This window comes from Sylvia atricapilla, chromosome 10 (assembly GCF_009819655.1).
Source record: "Sylvia atricapilla isolate bSylAtr1 chromosome 10, bSylAtr1.pri, whole genome shotgun sequence".
Taxonomy (NCBI): Eukaryota; Metazoa; Chordata; class Aves; order Passeriformes; family Sylviidae; genus Sylvia; species Sylvia atricapilla.
In genome coordinates, this window is record NC_089149.1 from 21,994,747 (window position 1) to 22,017,735 (window position 22,989).

General features: G+C 42.1%; 1 protein-coding gene across 1 annotated transcript in view; it reads left to right on the plus strand.

Moving 5' to 3' along the window:
* Positions 1-22,989, plus strand: part of NYAP2 (neuronal tyrosine-phosphorylated phosphoinositide-3-kinase adaptor 2) — a 129,988-nt gene that overhangs the window by 48,163 nt on the left and 58,836 nt on the right. The window contains exon 2 of the mRNA XM_066326278.1: positions 5,950-6,248. Coding sequence (XP_066182375.1) covers positions 5,950-6,248 — 299 coding nt within the window. The remainder of the gene's footprint in view (positions 1-5,949; positions 6,249-22,989) is intronic.

The window sequence follows — 22,989 nt, forward strand, 5'->3', positions numbered from 1 at the left end:
TTCTTAAGCAGCACCTGATCTCCTACCTCAGAAACAGAGGCATATGGTAGAGGGAAGAAGTTTGATGTGCATAGACATATTGACTGCTCATTTTAGGCAGTTCTCCAGGTTCACAAAGTGGCTCTAAATCTGGCCTTTGTCACGACTCCTTTAGGCTTTAGCCTATATCTAAAAGGACAGTAGTATTATTCTCTGGATCTTGATTTAAGATCATGGTGAGTTGTTTGGAATATTTCAGAAAAGGAATGCAGAAAAAAGGTGTGCACATTCTTTGAGAATAAGAAGGGGGATCTCTAAAGTGTTATTAAAGATAAAGATAAATATGTGTAATTTGCATGTTTAATTTTGGTAATAAAAATGGTATAGATTTGTGTAAAACCATACCTACAGCGTAGTTCCTGCATCCATGATTGTGATCCTGTCCTTATTTCCTCAGTGTTACATTTCATGGTCTGTTGAAATCATGTTTAGGGGGATAAAAATAGTATATCTTCTGTTGTTTTGGCATCCAACCTCTAATTTACAAATATAATTTATGCTAATCTTGAAAGTGCTTCTCAGATACAAAGTAAAATGTGTCATCCTTAGTATATGTGTGTATAATTTATTCTGATGGGGAATAGACATTTCAAAGCCATTTCAGCCCTTCATATGCAGAACATTTGATATGAGTAGGGCAGCTGGATGTTCACTGCTGTAAGAGCAAGGAAATGGTTAAGCAGCAGTAGCTACTGCCTTAACCCAGAAAACATAAATGCACCATGGGAAAAACTGCTGCTTGCACAGTGAAGCCAGCTTGTATAAAATCTTTGAGTTAAGTATTTTTATTCCTTTTGTTTTGCTGATGATTAGTCATTTCTACAGAAAATTCTTCCTACGTTATCAGTTAATTTTTTTAGTGACTTTCCTCCTGTTTTTGACTCAGATGGTTTCCCTGGTGGATTGGAAGCGTGTCACGGGGGGTTTGCTCTGTGTGGGCTTGCAGCTCCCTGGAGGGAAGGAGCCTGGCCATCCATGTGCTTCACTTGCCCTGTAATTCATAGTTCTCCCCATAGTTCCTCCACAGAGGAGCCTGCAGAGACTCCCAGCTCACTTTCTGCCAGCAAATGAACCAATATCTGTGATGAATCTTCTTCATCACAAGAGGAGTGAGCAGATGCTCTTAAAATGGTTTCTCTTGGCTACCTGGAATTTCAGCACTTGGAAGGATGGTGACCTTCTCTGGTCCTTGACTGAAATGTAACACAGCAAAGAAATGGTAAAATACCTTCAAAGATGCCACATCCCCAGCAAAGCACATTCCCCTTCCTCCTGCTTTGGAGGTCAAATCTTATAATCAGGTGTAGCTCCCTTTTTGAACTAAAAAGGAGAAAATGTCTAAAAAGCAGAAAATCCCATGTAAAGCAGCGCAGGAAGAAAAAAGGAAACCATGCAAAGATGAGGAGAACTACAAAGTCGTTCTTGGTGCCTGAGGAATGAAAATAATCCAGTGTAAATTTAAACTGATAGGAGAAGTTTTGCGTGAAAATCAAGAACAAGAGTAGATAGATGGCTGGGAAGAAAATACATCTCCAGGGTATTCTGACTTTATGGTTTCAGTCCAAGATTTTTACCCCTTACAGATGCACTGAGGAATTTAATATTCCATTTTGTTTATAGTTAAACAGTGACACCAAATAAAATGAAAGTTTTCATGCAACTATTAATTTGCTTTCCAGGAATTAATTCAGTTTCTGTCTCGACCAAGTTATGAAACTGCACAGCAAATTAAAGTTGTTTTTTGCAATATTAAATAGGAATAATGCAAACTAAAAAAACCACACTGAGTGATGCAGACAACCTCTAGATATTTTCTGTTTGCCATGTATTTTTCATCAATGTGATGAAAATTTGTTTGTCTTAGTTTTCTAACTTAATAGCTTGAAAATATGTTCACAGTCAACAGGAACATTATGACTCATGGCAAAGCAAGGTAGACATGACCTTCCCCATGCTGTTTGCATTGAGTACTTTCTGTGTTTATTTTTAATGCTTAGTCTTCTTCTGTAACTTTCACTCTTGTGATGTGTAATGAAATGAATAATATAAAAGACGTTCTCCTCTGTAGTTCTTCAAAGAGGTTCTTCCATTACTCTGTGCCATAGTTACTTCAATACTCTGATATCTGCTGGGTAGAAAAGAGCAGGCAGAGCACCAGGAGTGAGTGAAGTGTCCAGCACTGCCATGGCCACAGCCTATGTTCCAGCAGGCTGAGACTGCTGTAGGAGCAGCAAGGCCAGTGTGCTTTAATGCTAGCCCTATTCTGACCTCAAAAAACTCGGCTGACAGACAAAACCTGTATGGACGTATGAGACACCTTGGATCCATCAGTCAGATCTCTTGTTCATACTTTAGAAATGAAAGCTGAAATCTGCTGTTACTGGTTTAAGGCAGATCTGACTGTTTTGGTGTTTGTTGTAATGATTTAATTCCATCACTGTGTGGAAGAGGGAGAGGGAAGGGATCTTGCTTCCCTTGCAGTGCAGCCACAGAGAGAGCATGTAAGGTGGCAGCACTCGATGGTCTGCACTGGCCTGGTTAGCTGGGTTTGGAGAAGGCCTGTGAGTGGTTCTGAAGGGAGAGATGGTTTACCAGCAATCTTCTCAAAAGTGTCAGACACCAGTCTTGGCATTGCCCTTTTCTGCACCCATCAGTCACCAGACCTGGGCAAACACCGAAGTGCCTTTTCAGCACAAAGTCAGCTTTGATGTGTTTAACATAAGCCATCCTATTATTAATTTTGTTGTTATATAACCATGGCTCTTTGCAGACAAATGTCTTGCATTTTTAACGGTTATTTAATGCTGTACATAATTCTTTGTCAAAGAAGCATTTGATGCTGGACAAGTTCAAATTGAAACTTCCCAGGGGAATAATCCAAATCTGCATTTTCATATACATTAATAAACTATGATATACTTGTAGCAACTCACATAATACAGTTTTGGAATGAGATGGAGTTCATTATCAGTACAATGAGGAGCACAGAGTCTTACCTGTCAGAGATAATAGACTGAGACCTACACAGTTGCTTTCTCTCTCACTGTGTCTGTAGTCATTTCTGCACAGCAAGTTATGTGTAAATCCTTGTCAGCTTGTGCTGTAGTGGGACACATGCTAGCCCCAGCCAATTCCAATGGCTATGAGCAGGAGGAGTATATAAACAAATCCTTTCATTCTGTCTGGGTTCATGATGTAACAACAGCAACACTGTGCACTGCACAAGTGCAAATGGACCTTCAGGATGCTGCTGTCTGAGGGCAAGGGATGCCACGTTTGAAATCTGCCATCCTGCTTTTGAACTTGTGTGTCTGGAGTTACTCCTTTCTCTTTACACACAGCGGTTTTGTGTTGCTGAGGTGTGAACACAGCCCGCTGTGTGTTGTGCTGGTGTGAACTGGTCAGACTCAGCTGAGAAACACTCACTGCACTAAACTGGGAATTGCTACCAGGGCAAAGAATGAGTCTGAGCCTTTTGTGATCCTGGTCAGTGACCAGGGCCCAGGACTAAAGATTAGAGGCTGGTCTTCTTCAGCTTGTGGTTAACAGTGCTTAGCCAGCAACTGAGCATTGTGTCCTACATTCAAAGACAAATGGATCCTCTTTTAAATGTGGCTGAAAACAGGAAAATTGTGCCCTGCTGTTTCTGCCTGGTAGCTGAGCAGAGGATGTAGGAAAGCAAGACCAGATCTATTCCATCTGCAAAGGAACAGCAGCAGGTCCTGTTCCCATCTGTACCCACAGCCTCTCCCTGACCTGGCCAGAGGGTCTTTGTTCTGGAGAAAGTGTAGGAAAAGAAAGGGGCGGGGGGGGTGGGGGGACACACCAGGGAGGAAAAGGAAAGATTTAATTGTTTAATGAGAGAGTGCATTTGGATACCAGGTATACATTTTGTAAGTTTTAATTTCTGGAATACAAGATGCAGTAGTTTGGCAGAAATGCTTCATACAAATTTCCCTACAAATGTGTATTCCTAGGGAAAGGGTGAAATATATCACCCCAGAGGGATTTGTCCAAGTCCATCCAGAATAGAACCTGGCTTATAATGGGTGGTTCAAACACCTTCATGCAGCAGTGAAGTAAATGCAGTAATTAAATAGTGTAAACTGTTAAGAATTGTAACATTGGAGACATGGCAAACTGAAATTTTTTTGCAAAACGTGATTATCCAGTGGACTAAAGAAAGCAAGCAGACTCCCCACCTGCATTCTTCAGCATGTTTGGATAGTAATCTTCTTTAAATAATATGACAGGCTCTTTCTGTAGTCCAGTGTCAGAGGATTATATTATTTTCAGAACAATTTATGAAAGATTAGTAGAGGCATAGTTAATCATTCAAACTAGCTACAGGTTTTTAGAAATATTCAAATTAATGAGTTCTACCTTTTGATCTTTCTGGCTGCAAATCCCTTTGGAATTGATGCCAATTAGGATTTAGTAACAATTTGGTTATGAACATGGACCAGTGTGTGCATGTGTGTGTCATGTGTGTTCACACATTTACGAATGTGGGTAGGTGTCAGTGCCCAGGAAAGGGGCACATGGTCAGTTAGACCGGTTCTGTTGTCAACCAGGTTTGAAAGTAAACATCTCCACTCGGAGAGGAAACGGAATAAGAAAGCAGGGAGGGTAATAAGCAAACAAAGGTTCTGCTTTATCATGCACAAAGCTGTGTATTGCTCATTGCCAGTCTGATGCTTTTAGGACAATTAGATACAGCTTGTGTTTTACCTACAGTGAAGATGGAGACAGTATAAGGAAATGAGGTGACCTTGCTTACTCTTCACACTTTTGAGAAATGTTCCTGTCTTTTAAAAAGGGAAATGTGTTCCAGCACCAAATAAACTGCACCAGCCCAAGGCAACATCAAGTAAGAAACTTTGAGGGAAGGACATTGACCCAGCCTAGAGCTTCACTCTGTGTGAAGGGGAAACAGGAGCTAATTAGTGCTTTCTGATACTTCATAGTTCTTGTACTGACATTTCTATGTGCCCACAGTGGTACCATTTCAAACCTCCTTGCAGAGGCCCATGTTGACCTGTGTGTGTTGCTGAGTTTCTTCACATAGTCACTGACTTGCCTGAATTGAAATGTACTGTTGGTTTGCAGTATAAACACCAGTAAGAGCTGTTTTTCAGAACGATAAACATGAGTGGAACAGAAATAATACCGAGATCTCAGTCATGCCACCCACAGAAAAATGCAGTGTTTGGTATGGTAGCACTTGTTTCAACTGAACTTTCCTTCTTTACCTGTGTATGTGAATGGCTGCAGGTTATTTTCTTCTGGTGTCCCACAGTCCATGACCTTTTCCTCTGCTACACTTGTAATTAACTAGTCTGAAACCAGTGTGTGTTGCAGATTTATGGGAATTAGATGTGATGTTGAGTTTCCTATATCCAGGTAATTTTTAGAACATTTCTTCTTTACCATTCTTTAGTCTCAAGGGGAGAGATTGATTGGATGCCATGAGCCTTGTTTCCCAAGCTACATGAGCATCAGTAGTCAAAGATGAGTGTCAGGGAGTGTGGATCAATACACCATGTTGTATTTCTAAAGTGTTATTCTACTCACAGTCTCCTGTTTTCCTGAAAACTCAGTTCTGACTTTCAATGTTTGGAATTCTGTAGAAAATTTCTAGTTACAATACTGTGAAACCTGACAAAAGCTTTTCTTGATTTCTTCTTGCAAAATCCTGACTGCATAGCAGTGTATCTATGTCTCAGTTGTTGACAGTAGAGGTTGAAAAATAAACTTTCCTAGTAGTCATCTTCTTTTCAGAGAAGAGCACTGCTTGTTTTCAAATTCAAAAACATGATGTGCTTGTCACAGGCAGAACTGAGACCCTGGTTCCAGGTACAGGTCAGGCAAAGGAGGACATTTGACTTATATTTTTATTTTCTCTTACAGCATAGGGGGAGAAGTAGCAAGGGGAAATGAAGGCAGCTACGTGGGGAAACATTTCCGCATGGGATTTATGACAATGCCTGCCCCTCAGGACAGACTGCCACACCCCTGCTCCAGTGGCTTCACTGTCAGATCCCAGTCCCTTCACTCAGTTGGAGGAACCGATGATGAAAGCAGCAGCTCTCGAAAGCAGCCGCCTCCAAAACCGAAGCGAGACCCCAACACCAAACTGAGCACCTCGTCTGAAACAGTCAACACTGGAACAACAAGCAAAAGTGGGAAACTACCAGACAGGACTGAAGGTAAGCACAGTCATTCTTTGGAAAAAAAGGGGGTTGGTGAACCAGTCTTAAGATTATCCTGTTGCACTTAAGAATTACCTGTATGTGTCCCTATTAGTGTAACCAACACAAGTATCCTGGACCACTCATATCTAAAAGTTGGACCAACTATCCAACTCCTCTGGATAGTTTTGCCTTGGACATTTGTCACTGCACCACTTAGATGGTGTGGATGTATACTGGAGAATGAGTTGAATCTATGCAAAGTGAAGGGGAAAAGAGATTGCTGTCAGTTGGAATGTAGGCTGATGTTATCTGCCCACCAGACAAGGACCACCAATCATATCATTAGCATGGTGCAGACCACAGCCCTGGAAAGGGTTCTTCTCAACAAAGCAGTTAAGAACAGAAATTAATAAAAAGAATTAAGCATGGCCCTAAAACTCCACAGCAAGCAAATATCACCCAACAGTAAAAATTTTAGCCAGGATGATATAGTGGATTGCTCAAAGATCCTGTTTGTATTTGAATCTACATTTTCTCTTCCCGATCCTCCCAGTTACATTTCAGCAAGTGCAGAATTCAGAAGAGAATTAACAAATGGTTTTAGTGTGGATATTGTTCCTTACTCTGCACTGCTGAAGACAAGCTAACACTGTAGGGATCATCTCCTTCCTTTATTCCATGCTGTAAATACATTCTGTGCAGCAGGACCAGCTGTACTCTCTCCTAGGAGAGATCAGGATGACTCTGATTCACAGTGCGAACTGTAGGAAGGAACCCATAAGGACAAATATTTTTTATTAGTGTTGGTGTCTCCCACTGCTGTGCTGTGTATCAGTTTTGACACCCAATACAGCACATTGTCCTCCTTGTGTGCATCCCTTTGCTTGGTGTTGTGGCCAGGAATACTTGTTAGCTACACTCATGCTGTGACCCCCTTTAAGCAAATCTGATTTTAAAAAGTTGTTGATGATAACAAAGATGCCAATGAATGTGTAAATCATGGTGACACATATGTCTATGATTGTGAAGTTGAATGCAAGTGCTGAACAAAGCTGTGGATTTATTTATGCTCTTGGTAGCTTTTTTTTTGCATATGACATTTTTCATTACTGCCATAGCTTGTCTTCCTCAAGGACCATGACACCAACTCCACCAGACTTAACATGGCAAATCCAAGCATTAAGTAGTTGTTCTTAAGAAAAGGAGTTTTCCACAATTTTACTGGATCTAAGCCTACACAGAAACCATGTAACTGATATTTAAATTCTCATATCAGAAAGTCTTCCAAATTTTGCTTTAATATCAAAAGAGAATGCATGGCACAAACTTCTTGGTCTGATATGCTCTGAGGTGAAAGTCAGGAGCTCTTACTTTACCCAAAAAATTCTTTAGAAAACACATTTTAAAGTATTTTTATAATTCTTTAATTTATTTCTTAGCACTCTTTCTCCCTGAATGTGCCCAACCAGAATCACCAAGACTAGATGAAGTTTGTTTTGCAGACAATATAATAGGAAAGGGTTTAATGTTTTCTAACTTGTTTAGTGACTATTCCTGCAAGTGTGCATTGAGTCACAAGTGTGCATTGTGGGAGTGTGAGAATCTTCCCTAGAGCTGCATGGTGCTCTTCAGAAGAGCTGACTTCTGCACTGTCTCTAGGATGATTAGGAATGGAGTCTGTTTTACCCACATCCCAGCCCTTTTCCTCATTTGCTGAGAAGAAAGAGAACTTGACAGACTTGAAGTAGCAATAATAGCAATGATAATGATGATTGAAATACATCCAAGTATTTTTCCAGCCTCACAGAAGTTATGGCAGAGCACTTAAGCAGACTCCTTTGTCCTCACAGAAGTAGGTTTTCTTCAGCATTACAGTCATTCTGGAAGGTTCTGAAACCTTTGGTTTCTTTCCCTCGTATTCTGCCATCTGATATTTGAGTCCAAGGAAGGAATATGTAATCATGTCCCTTCTGACAGATTTCAAAGTTTGAAATTGGTTGACATTTCTGTTTCCAAAGACACTTTTCCTCCTTCGCTCTGTGCAGGTTGAGCTTGATCTATCCCCTCACACGAGGTTGTGAGTGACATGTGTGGTACTGTAGCCTTGTTCACGCTGGTTCATCTCTATGACTATGGTGCTATACCAGAGTCCAAGTAGCAGAGCACCTTGGCATCTCATTATTGTAATCAAGAGCTGAATATTCATAGCAAGATCTCTGGAAAGAACTGATGAATGAGTAATACTCCATCACCAGCATAAAAGATAATACCTAAATGTTACCTTTCAGTGTGAATAAATGTCTTCATGGAACATTAAGAATCTCTATGAAGTTTAATTTATGACGTGTATTATGTTCGTTCTTTGCATGTAGAGCAGCAAATGGGCACTTTCAGGCTAAAATGAAGAAGTTCCTGGATGTTTTCAATTGATAGAACCCTTTAATCACACTGTTGGTTTTGTGTGTTCAGAATGCCTGCCCTGGTTCTATGTATACTTTGTTTCACCAAAGAGTTTAATAGAAAGATCAGACTGTAGAGTTTTTCAAGTTTGGTTTGGGTTTTTTTTAAGGGAGCACTCAATTTTTTAACATTCAAGGGTGGTACAATATGGTGTTTAGATGAACAGAATGTATTTCTAAGATGTTTTGCTCTCGCTAGGAGAGGCTTTGTTATCACCTGTGCACTCCAAGGTGACATTTGTTTTGATGAATTTTCACAGTAATCTGGATAACATAGGAATGTTTATATGAAAACTATGGTCATATATTGATGAGAATCTCTAAATATGAGCAGAACAGATGGAAGTCAACCTGCAGTATTGATTGATACAGATATTAGACAAGCTTTGTCACTTAATATGGAATTATTACTATTGCTCTAAAATTAATTCCCAGCAAATTTAGTATCTGAAATTTTGCTCAGAGAATCCTGTGAAACTCTGATTCTACTAGTCTTGTTTTTTGTGGACCATTGGTTATGTTTTTTACCTATGTAGCAGTTCTCATTCTAGTAACAAACTTTGAATTGTAAGATATTGTAAGTCTGCCTCTTCTCGATTTCAGGTGAGAAATTCCATAGGATACAATATTTATGTTTTCTTTTAGATGTCTTGGAAAGCGCAGGTCCAAGAACAGGCAGGTTTAGCTTCCAGTCACTGCTGTCTGTATTTTAACCAAATATTTGTATATGCATGTGTCTCACACATTTGCATGTACTTATGGTGTTTGCAGGCCAAATGACTACAGCCTTTTCCAGAAACCATGGAAAATAATGATGAAAACCCCTATTGTTTCTCTGTCAATTACCATGGAATCTCTATAAGGGAATTGCCAAAAAATTGTTCCCAGCTCAATTTTTTTTATATCTTTGCAGAATACTTCAGACTATAATGCCTATTGTCTGATCCTGTGGCTACTTTGAAAAGGAATTTGCTACATTTTCTAGACAACCAGGGACTGCCTCATCACTTGCTTTTATTAAACATGCTCACTTTTTGCTTTTTGATAGGGATCCTGTTTATACAAACAAAAGCAGTGACTGGTAGTAACTCTGATACTCTTTTTGACCGTGGTGAAATCAAAATATTGAATCTACCCCATCATAATATCTGCCATAAGGTTAGATTGGTTTGAATACACCAAACTTTACTGCAGGAGCAGAAGAAATTTGGTCATGAGCTTGAAGGACCTTTTCCTCCTGAAGCACAAATAGCAGCAGTTACACCCACACTGGTTCTGTGCACTTTTCCTGTGAGTGCTCTGGCTTCCATATTTGTGGGAGTGTGAGAACCTTCCCTTGAGTTGCAGTGACACATGTTGGCCCTGTCTCGATGTGCAGCACTTGGGTTTGTTTTGTTCATCCCAGCCCACCTTGGCTCTGCCTGGAAGAGCCCTATCCAGCCTGAAGGCATCCTTCTCCTTAACTTGACTTCAGCTTTGTTGCTGTGTTTCCGCACTTTGTGTCCCTTCCTGCACTTTAATATTCCATTTTTTACTCTTCTGGCTGCCTCTCATATGCACCCACAGAACACCTTCCACCCAATGCATTTCTCCTCCATGACAGATTTCTGGAAAGTATTTTTTTTTTAAATGTGGGTTGTCTTTTCTTCAGAGTTTTCAAACTCTGGTAGGAACAGCAAACAAATGGAGCTGTGCCCCATGCATCACACATTGAAAGTGAGAAGTGAACTGAAAAGAGTAATTTAAAATAACATTTCAGCATGGAAGGCATATCTAATCTCGATCCTGAAAGGCTCTTTATTGAGAAAATGCATGAGTGTAATTAATTGATTTGTTTTCAGTGCTCAATCTCACAGAAAAAGGAAGTAATAAAACAGTATAATTGGCTGATGTAACCAGCCTCAAGCAGTGTTTTTTGATATGATCACTGCATGTCTACAGGAAAGTTTTACAGATCTGCTGCAGTGCAAAAGAAAATGAAAAGATACAAGTGAACTGCATTTTGAAAGTTAATTTTTTTTCTTAAAATTCTGGTTAGTAATATGGAGTACTAAATTATATAAAGAAATATACAGGAAATATATAACTGAATTATAAAATTTAATTTATCTCTGCATAATATACACATGTGTAATGGAAGGTTCTCTATACTTTCATGTATATACAAACTTGCACACAAATACCTGTTAAAATTCAGAGTACATTTTCAAAATGCTATTCATGGTTGTAATTCTGCTGCTGACAGAGCCAAAGGAAAATTTACCTCTGACATGAGAAAATACTTGCAGGGGACCCACCTCTTGAACCCACTCAATTTCTTTAGTGTTTTCCTTCCAAGTGTCTTGGGAAAGATCTCCTTGCTGCTGCATTCTAAGCCCTTGCAGTGAGCTCAGCAATTTCTAAAGGGGGGTAGCTTGTAAGGAATTTTTTCCTCAGGAGAAAAGCAATTACAATAAATCTAACTGGGCTTTCAGTCCAGCTGGACTCTCTCATAAATCTAGTTTTCTGTTAGCTAGACTGGTGGCTCTTCATTGTAAATTTGAACTTTTGCTACACTCATTAACAACAGTTTGGATTAAAGGGATTTAGCACTTTTGCTGGTTTTACATAGAGCTGGTTTCCTTTTATTTCCTACCTTAGCGAATAATGTATTTAACCTGAACTTTGAAATAGTATCCTCTGCAGTAACCATGACATGTCCTTCCTTATAGCCAGATCTTATTCCCAGATCTTTTCATCCATGCCTACCAAAGGAAGAAATCTCATTAATGAGCCCTATTCAGACCTAACAAGTCAAAAGGGACTGACAGATGAGTTCTGGTGGGTTGACCCGTGGGCAGTTTAAGATGCTCCTGCTCTGGGCTGTGTGCTTAGCCTCCTGCTGATGTGACAGCGCAGCACAGTGCAGTGTTTTAGGGACGTGTCTTTGGGGCAGGAGTGCTGCTGCACCCCGTGGTGGGAGCTGTGGGGATGCAGGTCTGGGGAGCAGCATGCTGCAGTGCAGTCTGTCAGAGCCCTGTGCAGTGAGCACGGCACCTGTGCCATAGCTCTTGCCATGAGGGCCACTTGTCACTGTGCCCTGCAGTGCTGCTGCACTGGAGGCTGTGGGCCTGGGAGCAGGAAGGGCAGCACGGCACAGCAGCACAAGGGTGTGCTGCCTCCTGAGCTCCACCAGCTGCAGGACATCCTGCCAGGGCACAGCCTCCTCAGCCAGGTGCTCAGCTTGAGCTGCAGTGGGTCATTGTGCCTGAGAGGTCTCAGCTTGCATGCTGTGTATATTTTACAGCTCATTTTCCTCTCTCCTACAGCCTCTACTGTGTTTTGAGCACAGCGTTTTTCCCTGTGGAAGCTGCAGCTTGGTTCATATTAGCTATGTAGGTATAATGTGATCTGGTATTGAGCTGTGTGTAGAGCAAAATGTTTTCCTTCACATACCTAATCTGATTCTTGATCTCAGTGCTGAGTAGCCATAACTGTTTGTATGCTGCACTGTATCCCTTGCAGCCTGTGAGGCTCGAGAGAGCTTAACTCGAATCCGTGCACGTCGGGAGAAGGGCTGGCACTGATGAAGGGAAAAGTCAAAGCCAGCAGTCAGAAATCCCAGGCCTTGTTGTCAGTGAGGTGGAGCTGGCTTTCGACTGCCATGTCTGACTCCAGGGACGTGTGTGCCCTCTGTGTCCTGGGGGGATGCCCATGGTGCCTTCAGCAGTGTTAGAGCCTTCCAGCTCCTGCTGGAGCCCTGGCACGCCTTTCCCTTTGCTCAGCCCTGCCCCTCACAGCCTGCTGTCTGCCCAGGGATCAGAGGGGTGGAGGGCACCACTGGCCTGTGTTGGGACTCTGCCCAGCAGCTTGCTCCCACTGACCTGCATTCAAGCAGATAGGACATGGCAAAAATGTCGATTCTCTAGTATTTAACAGCTTAGAGACTTTCAAAGGCCTTGCTTTCTGGGGTGTTGGTGGTGAGGGTAGTTTTCCTGTGCTTTGGGATTTGGTTTTCTCTGCTTTTGCTGAGATTTCCGTTTGCCCCTCCATGCAGCAAGTCAGTTTTCAGATTGCAGCTTTCAGAGCTGGTTTACTTCCCTGCATCACCTCCTTCAGCCCTCCATCCTTCCAGGTCTGTTTCCTCATCCCTCAGATAAGCAAGGGCAAGGGGAAAGGAGGGAACTAACACAGCAGTTCTTATAAATGTTATAATAGCTTTCTGTGCAGAGCAATGAACAAAATGTGATTTTTGGAGGGATTTATAAACAAGTTTTGAAGCCACAGAGGGAATATGTTCTTACCCTCCAGGCACATATGCATACTCATTAATGTTAATGGAAGCTGCAAGCATTGAACAGAAAATAGACCAGGCAGTGTAAAAGACATGAAGCTCTGTTACCCACTGGGGAATCACACAGTGCCCAGGACTTGGCAGTTGGTACTTTAGCTGTGTTCTGCTAGTCTATCCTGTGTACTTAGCGACTTTTTTTATTCTTCTTAATTTAACAAAGCCGCTTTATATATTCCTCCTCGCTCTTTTCATGATAAGATGTTGCTCATTTGCTGAGACTCTGCACCTGGGTTAAAAAAGCCCAAAATTAACTGTGCAGCTCCCCTGCAGTACGGCTATTGCTCTGCTCTCAAGGGTGATGGAAGCTGTGATGTTCTCGATAATGGAAAAGCCTTAATAATGTCAGTTCAGGGAGTGTTTTGCTGATTTACCAGATTAACTGCAAATGCAGCCAGTCCAGGAGGAGCTGCCTGCCCTCAGCTGAGGCCAGCAAGCTCTGCTAAGCATTTGTGACTCCTGCTGCGAGTATGTGGGCTTTTCTGCACTCTTGGTTCAGAGCCCCACTGCTCCAGGGCTCAGGAGAGTAGTTCACAAACTGCTGGTGAATTCACATCATTCTGCCCTGGAATTAGCTGGACCATCTCAGACCTAAGAGCAGTGTTGGGCATAACACAGACGTACTGTATGGGAGATTTTCTCTGACTGCTGTCCCCTGACTGTACGGGTCACTGTAGCCCCTGGACATGCCAATAAGGCAAAGAAATGTGAGCCACTTATCCATGCCTGAAATCTAGGACAGAGTATTAGCACAGGTTTCACATCATATGAAAGTCAGTCACTAGGCTGCTTTTAGAGCCAACCCACTCCTGGAAGTATTTCAGATGTGATCTTTGAGGTGTCTGAATCAATAATCTCTGCCGGAAAGACCAGAATGAAGAGGGAGTCTCTGAAGAAAGCTAAAGTGTGGGTGGTCTTGTTCACTGCATGGTTAATTTGCAGCCTTGATAGACAGACCCTATGTAACTGTAAGGTTATAATATCAATAAACCTATTCATTGTCAGCAGGTCAGTGTAAGTCATCACATTTCTGACTTTTTTTCATTTTTTGCTTTGTTTATACCTCAGGGGACCATTATACTGAAATATTATGAGCTGAAATACTATGAAATACTAGATTCTTGCATTATTTTGCTTCACTGAATGGCTCTGAAGTCAAGGCCAGAAGAGGAGGGGAGGAGAAATCCAGGTTAATTCTCTTGCCTTATTTTGACAGCACATCACAAATTGTTAAGTAAAATGAAATGCCCCTGAAACTGCAAAAATAACCATCTGAGAATACTCCTACTACACTTCTGTTTTGCATACTGTCTTTGGCATGTTTTTCTGTTAAAGGCATTGTGGACAAATGAGTCCTCTGCTTGAGGGACCAGGCTGAAATCCTAAAGCCCCTGTTTACTCTCAGACCTGGTTTCTGATAATAGATGTGTCTGGCAAAATTCATTTGGAGTTAAAAAAAACCAAACCAAAACAGCTGCACTTTTTATAATATAGCAAGTATGTTGGATTTCCACCTCTTTGTCTTTACCTTATTTTTAACTGGTGCCCTAATTCTCTTCTCACTTTAACAACCAAATGAGACAAGTCCTCATGGAGTGAAGCATGACTGAGCTCTCAAAACATTCTGTGCCCCCTGCACTCACATTGGCTTTACTGGGAATGCATAGTGCTTACAGAATCACATCCCAAGAGATTCAAGTCTAGCTCCAGGTGAGATCCTGTCACAGCCAACCTCTGCCTCATTGGTAGTTTTTTCTAATGACTGTTTGAATATAGTAGTCTTGGTTGGTGCACTGGTTTGCTGCTTTCATCCCTTCCACTTGGCTTAATGCTGGATGACATCAGGCAACATATGCCTGACATGCTGCAACTGTGCTTGGCACTTCATTCCTGTCCGTCCGCCCGTGTGCAGAGCCTGCTGTGCTGGGGTAATGTGCACGGCACTGACAGCTCCACAGAGCACAGCCTCCTGCTTGCAGGGCCATCAGCTTGCCTGGAGGTCACAGTGCACCAGCCTGGGCTTTTCACAGACGCAAGAGGGGAAAATAGAAGACAATGCCCACATAATGTTGGTGCTGATTTTAGTGACCGTAACTTTAAACTGCTGGCATGTCAAACGAGAAGGACATGTCCCAAAGTCTGGTTTGTAGCTGGCTGCTAGTTCGGGGTGAAGAAAGGTTTGGAAGTGGGCACTAAAAAGCTGGAGCATGGATGCTGATTGGCATCAGCAAGAGCTTAATATCCATTCCCAGTACCGTAGTATAATATTTGCATGGTTCCCATAATTTCTCTGAGATAATCACAAATAATACTCTACCTTAAAATTCAAAGCCCCCTTGCATATAACAGTTGAAGAATTCTATCACCCCCCATGCTTAGTGGTAAAACCAACATTACAATACAGGACTCTGAGCATAAACATGCCTGGAAAACCCAGCAGTATTACCTTTGGGTTGTTGTCCCTAACAGCGCTTTGTGGGATTAAGGAGATTCTGGCATTCTCCCCTCCATGCATGGCTACAAATGGAGCCTTCTCCTATTTCCTGTTAGTGGAATACCAAAGGGTGGACTGGCTACAAACCTTGCCTTAGAATCACTAGAGTGGTGCCAGAAGTCTCAGTTTCAATGGGGTTAGGGTTTTGCTAATGACAATGGAAGTATCTGAACTGAATTTTGGTGAATAGGATGGTAAGTAACATTTTGGTTAAAAGAAAAGAAAATCCAAAACCAAAAAAGCAAACATACCAAAGTGTGCCAAGCACAAACTTGAAGCTATAGGACTAGTGTGTATGCAAAAGCTTGATAATTTGTCTAGCCTACTTATTTTCTTAGTTATGAATGTTTGCAAGGAACGGCATGAAAATTCAGAATGTTCTATGATTCTGAATTAGTTATGTTCTGTTAAAGGTGAAATAATTTTTACTGGTGGTGTGGCCGAATATCTGCAGTGACTCATTGTCATATGATCCCAGCCCTGCAAATGCATGCTTGCATGTCAGTAAGTGTTATGCCAAATGGACACTATTGTAAAATAATACTGACCATCCTCTCCCAGGGGTGTAAGTGGAGGAACAGCCACTGGCTCAGATGACCTTGAGGCATTTCACTTGTCCCTCAGTGTCACAGATTCCTCCTTTGTAACACAGAGATAGTGGCAAAAGCTTTGTTTAGTGAGGGAATTTGCAATCAGCTTATGATGAGAATGTTTCTGCTCACATTGAAAACTTGAGCTGATGGGAAACTGCTTTTGTAAGCAGCATTCTAGAAAGAGGCTTTTGGGTGGAGAAGGGAATATGTGAAAAACACTGTCCTTGCGAATGTGAAATTCCACACACCTGGCAGGGGTTCATTTGTGAACTCAGGGCAGTCACTGTGGAAATGAAGACTTTGAGCAGCCACTCGGTGTAGGAACTGCTCAAGTTCCTTTTCTCAGCTTCCCATTGGTATCACTGATGCTGCAGAGTGTGAAAAGGGATGGCAAAATCTGAGCTGCCATTATGGTGCAGCTCCGAAATGCTGAATGCCATGGGTTTACAGAACAGACAGTCCCAGGCGATGGTGTGTAACAACCCCCACAGAGCTCAGGCTGTTCTGAGCTGTGCTCTGCCATAGACTGTGCCTCGGTGGTGGGGATGAATTCCTTTACAGAGCTTCACTTCTGAAAAACAACAAAATGAAACAGGCTGTAAACCACTAGGTTATAGCAATAACCTCTGCTTTCCCCTTCCTTTTTCAGCTCCATCTTTGCCTTTTCATTCTCTGTCTTTCTTCTTGGGTGGAATAATGAGGTCAAGGCGAACATTTGAAGCAGGAGATGCTTCTCCTAAAGCTTGTTTGGAACTGCACAAAACACTGTCAAAATGGCACTGTCCACTGCAGTCATACCAGGTGAATTTATAGGGATTAGGCCCAGCTGCTTGACCCTTGTAGATCAACACTATTACAGGCTCTACTAGTTTCACTACACTATCTGCAAATAAATGCAGGATGAAATGATAGATGCCAGATGCACAGAGAAGCTCTGAACATGAGACAGCTGATAAAGTGTGGCCTGTCTGTAATTTTGTCAACACTTTATTTAGAGTTGAGGGGAGAGGAGTCACCCCTATGGAGAGAGAAGTAAAATTAATAGCTGAGAGACATTTTTCCTAGAGCTGATTACTGTGAGTATTTCATACCACTCAGCCTCTGACCATAGTGCTGTTGCTGTTACATTTCCAGGCACTGCTGCCTGCCTGTGAGCTGCTCTGGCAGTGTTCTGTCCACTTCAGCTGTCATCATATTCACCCAAAAATGTTCAGTGACAACTTACAGGAACTGCTTCTGCAGGGTCACCTTGTGGCCTTTTGGTAAAGGAAAGAGTGCCCCTGTCACTGAACTCTTGTTCATTGTGGCTCATTTGCTTTCTGATGCTCCTGCTGTGGTGACTCATCTGACCCTGGCCATCAACCTAGTGCTTTGTTTTGAAATGTGAGCTCAGTGGTGGCAGAAGGACCTGCTAGATGTGTCAGCCAGTGGCAGCTTTGTACAACTGCCTCAAGGAAAGGACTGCACAGAGCCCACTGAACTTCTGGAGAGAGGGGGTTGCTGAAATCTGTTGGCTCCTTGTTGCTGGTGCCGGTGCCAAGGAAGCACAGGAGCCTCTGTGGGGCTGCTGTGCCTGTGGAATAGCTGGACACAGAACATCTCATGTTGAAGTCCCTACAAGTCAGTCCCACCTTGGTAGGCCTGCCAGTTTGATTTAATGGGCTGCAATTATTTTAGAAGCTTGCAAACAGATTGTTACTTATATAAGCAAATAATGCATTTGACCTACTTATGTTAGCTGTAAACAGAAGATAGGCATTGCTTAGGATCTGAAAAATGAGGAGTCTCATATCTCTGGATAAATTATTCAAGTCTTTGCATATAGTAATTGCTAGTGTTCTGGTCTGGTTGTTTGTGAACCAAAACAACAAATCAAGTGAGCAAATGCAGACTATTCTTCTAGATAAATAAAGTAGGTAAGTTAAACTTACTGTTTAATTTAGCATTTGCTTTAGCTTGATCTCCTTCTTTACCATTTCTCCAGTAAATAATGTTGGAGTCCACTATTTGAGTGCATGTCCTGGTTTTAGAAATCCCCCAGAGCCAGGCATTCTTGCAGAGACTTGTTTCAGTGTTTCTGTGAGCACTGGGTCAGAGAGCCTGTGTGCTGTACTTTCTCCAAGAAGTTCATGGAAGTTCAGCAAAAGATTTCCCACACTGCTGCCCTCAGCTGTCACAGGCAGTAACCAGTGGCAGTATTGTTCCTGAGAAGGCAGAAGCTACATCTGGACTGGGGCCTGCCTCTGTTTACAGGAGCATTGACAGATAGTACCACAGAGGCCTTCGGTGCCTTTGGGCAGCAGGGAACAGGAATAAGAAACTCAAACACTCACTGCTGTCCTTGTGTCCTCTACACACCAAGCTCATGTGATGTAGGTGTCTACGGCATCTTGATGGAACCTAACTCTTTACACACCACCAGAAACTTCCTTTTCTGGACAGAGGAAATCTTTTCTTGCACTTGCACTTGCAGCCATCCCATGGCATTGCCTGCAGAAACTCAGAGCATCACCGTCTTGTGTGTGATAGTCTGGGAATAGCTACAGGGGAGCTGCAGAGAGGGAGAAGGGGCAGCTAGTGCAGGGTGACAGCTCCATGAGGGCTGCACCACAACGAAGATGTTGATTTGGGGGATGGGACAGGCTGGTGTCACCCATTGCTCTCCGTGTGAAGGGCAGTCAGTGTGTAGGGAGCCGTAAGAATAGAGCAATAGCAGTTAATTCACAGTTAACCAGCGAACTCTTTCAGGTTTCATTTCAAGTGGTGTATAAAGTAGAAAGGCTTTGCTGATGTTTCTGTTCTGTGGCTGTTTTACTGTGCTGTGCTGTGAACATGCTTAACCCCTCAGTACTCCAGCTCTGTGTAAGTTCCTGCATGAGAGACACCAACAAACAAGCACATAGACTTTGTAAATTGATTTGTCTGTGTGATTCAGTAGTTCCGTTTGTACATTCTTCACTAATGATGCTTGTGATAAAGAAATTTCCATACCAGTTGCCTTTCTCTAGAACTCCTTCAGAGTATATAGTTACAGAAATTTTTGTTGTCACTGTAGCATGGGTTGCAAAACCTGTTTTGCATATTGCAGACTTCAGGATGAACCAGAACTTTGAAAATACTTGTTACATGTGTGGGCAGCATGAGGATCTTTCCCCAGTAATTCTCCCACCTCTCTGTCCTCAGAGCCTCTTCCACTGGAACTTCTATAACTTAAACCCATGTAATGCCAGAAATCTGGCCCCTTGTGTCCATATTAGTTCAAGGGTATTTTTCTAGATAGGTACTAAGAGTGTAACCTAAAAGAAATTAAAGTGAGATTTTGAGATTTTTCATTTGCCTTCATTTGCAATCAACATATCAGTTTTCCTGTAAAAGGAGGATGATTCAAATTGACTATTCTTTCTTTAGTTATCCAAAGTGTTGTTTTTTCTGCCTTACCAGGCCTGTGCCAACTGACAGTAACTTTTAGCCTCAGTGAATAGTACAGAACAGCTTGATTGCAAATAATTTGTAATTATTTCCCAAATACCTTTTTTTTTTTTCTTTTTTTTTTCTTTGCCCATTCAATGTTATCTGGAAAAAATCAGGCACATCAAGTACTCATTCTTTAAAAAGACAAGGATATGAAGTTCAAAATATAGGAGAGCATGAGGCTGGGAATTCAGGAGGACACATTAATTTTGTAATATTTTATGAGCTTTTGGAGACCCTTGCACTGCAGGAAAGGGTAATTGGCCAGGTGGAGGTACAGGGAAGTGAGGGCTGTGAGGAGAAAACCTGGAAGTCAGTCTGCTCTGGAATTTGGGTAGGGACTCTCTGCACCATGCTGATACTACAAAGGTTTTGACATTTCTTGGCACCTCTGGAGCTGCCCTTGCATTGGTGCTGCAGAGCAAAGGACTGGCAGCCCCTGCAGGGCTGGGAGGAGGCTCTGGCAGCAAGGCACTGGTGCCCTGGGCTGGCTTTTGGGAGCCCCAGGAAGGTGTGGCAACCTTGGCACATGCAGAGTGTAAAAGGCTGTGCTGCTGGGGCTGGCAGTTCGGTTTTGTGGCCCAGATACTCAGCCCTGAGCTGGACCTGGGAGCAGAATGTCTCCAAGCACAGCCTGTCAGCTGCAGGGGTTGGGCTGCTGGAGCAATGCAGACTGGATTTAACTGCAGGCCCTGGTTCTGCTCTCTGTTGTATTGATGTTTAATTCTCGAGTGCCACTCCAAGAGCCACGAGCTCTCCACCACTTTGAATTGGAGCAGAAATCAATCATTTTAAAAGCCAAAAGAAGTCGTTGCCAAAATAAAGGGACCTGAATACTTTTGAGGAAGTATCCTTAATCATAGCCTTGAGATAGCATGTCAGTATTATTTTATGACACTGGCTTTTAGTCCTTTCATTTTCAGTATAGTTTTGTCCTCTTTAAATGCCCAAATAATTTCCACTAAGAGCTAATAGATTCAGGAGGGGGAAGAAATATATACTGCTTGAAACCATTGTGCTGAAACCACCTATTGCCTGTTGAATTAATTAGATAGTCCTTTTATCCCTCCCATGTGCTTCCCTTCTTTTAGAGCATCTTTTAGGAAAGGAGGAGGTGACCTGCAGGGAAGGGCCTTGTGTCCATGAGGACAATGTTATTTTGAGAGCCAGAATTTTTTCTTGAGAGAAGTACATTCTCTGATGTTACTTCAAACTGTTGATGATGTTTCAACAATCATTTGCTAAGATGCATCTTTGTGTGTGTGTTTTACAGCTGTTCACAGTGTAGGAACATTTGCCTTCAAATATTTCTTGGAGAAGAAAAGATGCATGTTCAACACTGCATGTTTCCAGCAACTGAATTTAATTTTGTTTTGTTTTGTTTTCTACTGTTGCTTTCCAATGATAGGAAGTCTTGTGCAAGTTTTGATATAAACAAATAAATTAAAATAAAACTCTTGTGTAAACCACCTCAGAGCCTAACATGGCAGAAGACAAATATTGAAAGGAGGCATTAGGAGGTAAAATGATAGGGGAGGCTCTGTGGCCTGTGAAAAGAGATGAATTAAACTCAAGTCTCCTGAGTGCCAATCTTTTACACAGTTCAGATGACTCTGCCTTTTAAAAATCAGTGTCACTAAGACTATTCAAACTTCATCTACAGAGATAATGAAATCTAACCCAATATAAGCACTGGTGCACAAATGCACATTAGATCCTGTGCAAGTAACCCCACTGGTATTAATGAAATGAACTGCTTGTTCATCGTCTTGAGCTTGCACATATATCCACAGTCTCAGTACTACCCTAAAGCTGGATGTTCTCTTTAGAATATTGTGATGTAAATCAGAATCTGTGCATCTGTGATTCAGTATCCAACACATTCAGGGTTTAATTAAAGAAATTCTATTTCCTTTCACTCCTGGAGGCTCTTTTTGATAGAGGTACCCCCAAAATACAGCAAGATTAATTCTTTCTGCATTTAAAGTCCCATTTTTAGGAATTTAAATAAAAATTAGGCCCCAAATAATTCCTTCATTGAATCTGTAGCCTCTTATAGAAATTGAAAGGGAACAATTTTCCTGTTTCTGGTTTTATTCTGTTTGTTACAATGAACAGTACAATTCACTGGATTGGTCTGTGGAAGGCAAAAGCTGGAAAATACCCAAAGGACAATATAAAATAGCAAAATTAATTTTATTTTTAGATGTTTTCACTCATTCCTTATTCAATGAGCAAATAATAAACAACAATCTAACAACATGTTTTCATATTTCAGTCTCTCCTAAAAGAATAAAAAAATGCTTCAGCAAGATAATACCAGAAGCATTCTCTGTTTCCAAAATTAACTATGAAAGGGAGATTGTCTGGGCATGTCTGAAAGCTATGCATAACCTTTGCACTACAAATATCTCATTTCAAAAACGTCATCTTCTTCTTACTCTGTAGGGCCTCCATGGGGATATTTTAAGTAGTGTGCTTCTTGCTTCGAGATGGGACCTGGAGTTACTAGAGCTGCATCTCTTGTTTCCCTAAAGTTTGCTAGAACCAAATAGCTGCTTGGAAGGAGTGCCCTGCTAAACATGGAGAGTTCCTGCCCAGGCACTGGGAGCTCTGGGCACTTCCCTTCTGTTTGCAAGGATTGTTGCACCTCCAGTTTATCAGTGTGGCTGTTTGGGTGGCTCTGATGCAAACAAGGAGGTGCCGGCACAGCATTCAGAGCTCCCACAGCTGGGGCAGCTCCTGTGGGGACAGAGGACCACGGAGCCGGTGCTGAGCATCATCCTGAGCACCTCCCATGTGCTCAGACTCCTCACAGGCCTGGGGAAGCACTCACAAGAGCTTTGTGGTGCACTTTGAGATTGATGTTTGAGGAAAGCTGCACCTGGTGGGGAAAGAAACAATTCTCACTTTCATACACTTAGCTTTGGATCAGGACTCGTGTGCTCTGATGTACACAAGTGGCAGAGTCTCAACACAAGTTACAGGCAACAGTTTCATCAAGGACATAGTAATTCATGTTGAAAGGCACTTAATTACTCCACGTTTAGAGCAGACAACATGGCAGTATGTGTATCACCAATACGCCAGCGTGGTTTGCTTTTCATAGAAGTTTATGTTCCCAGCAGGCACCGAATGCTTTTTCTGCCTGATAAATGTCAAGTACTTTCAGCAATCTTGCCTGTTCCTCTCTGGAGATTGCCAAATAATTTCCTTTCATCGGGTGTGAAATCTTGCCAGGGCTTCTGCATTTATGCGCATCTATCCCTGCCAGATGTTACAGGTAACACAGGAACTGCACAAATACTCCCTGCTCCTTTTGTTAGCCTTGCACAGCTCTGGTTAGCTGCAGGATCACTGTTACTTTTCTCTGTTGTTCTGGGCTGGGGCAGTAGTTCATGATCCATGT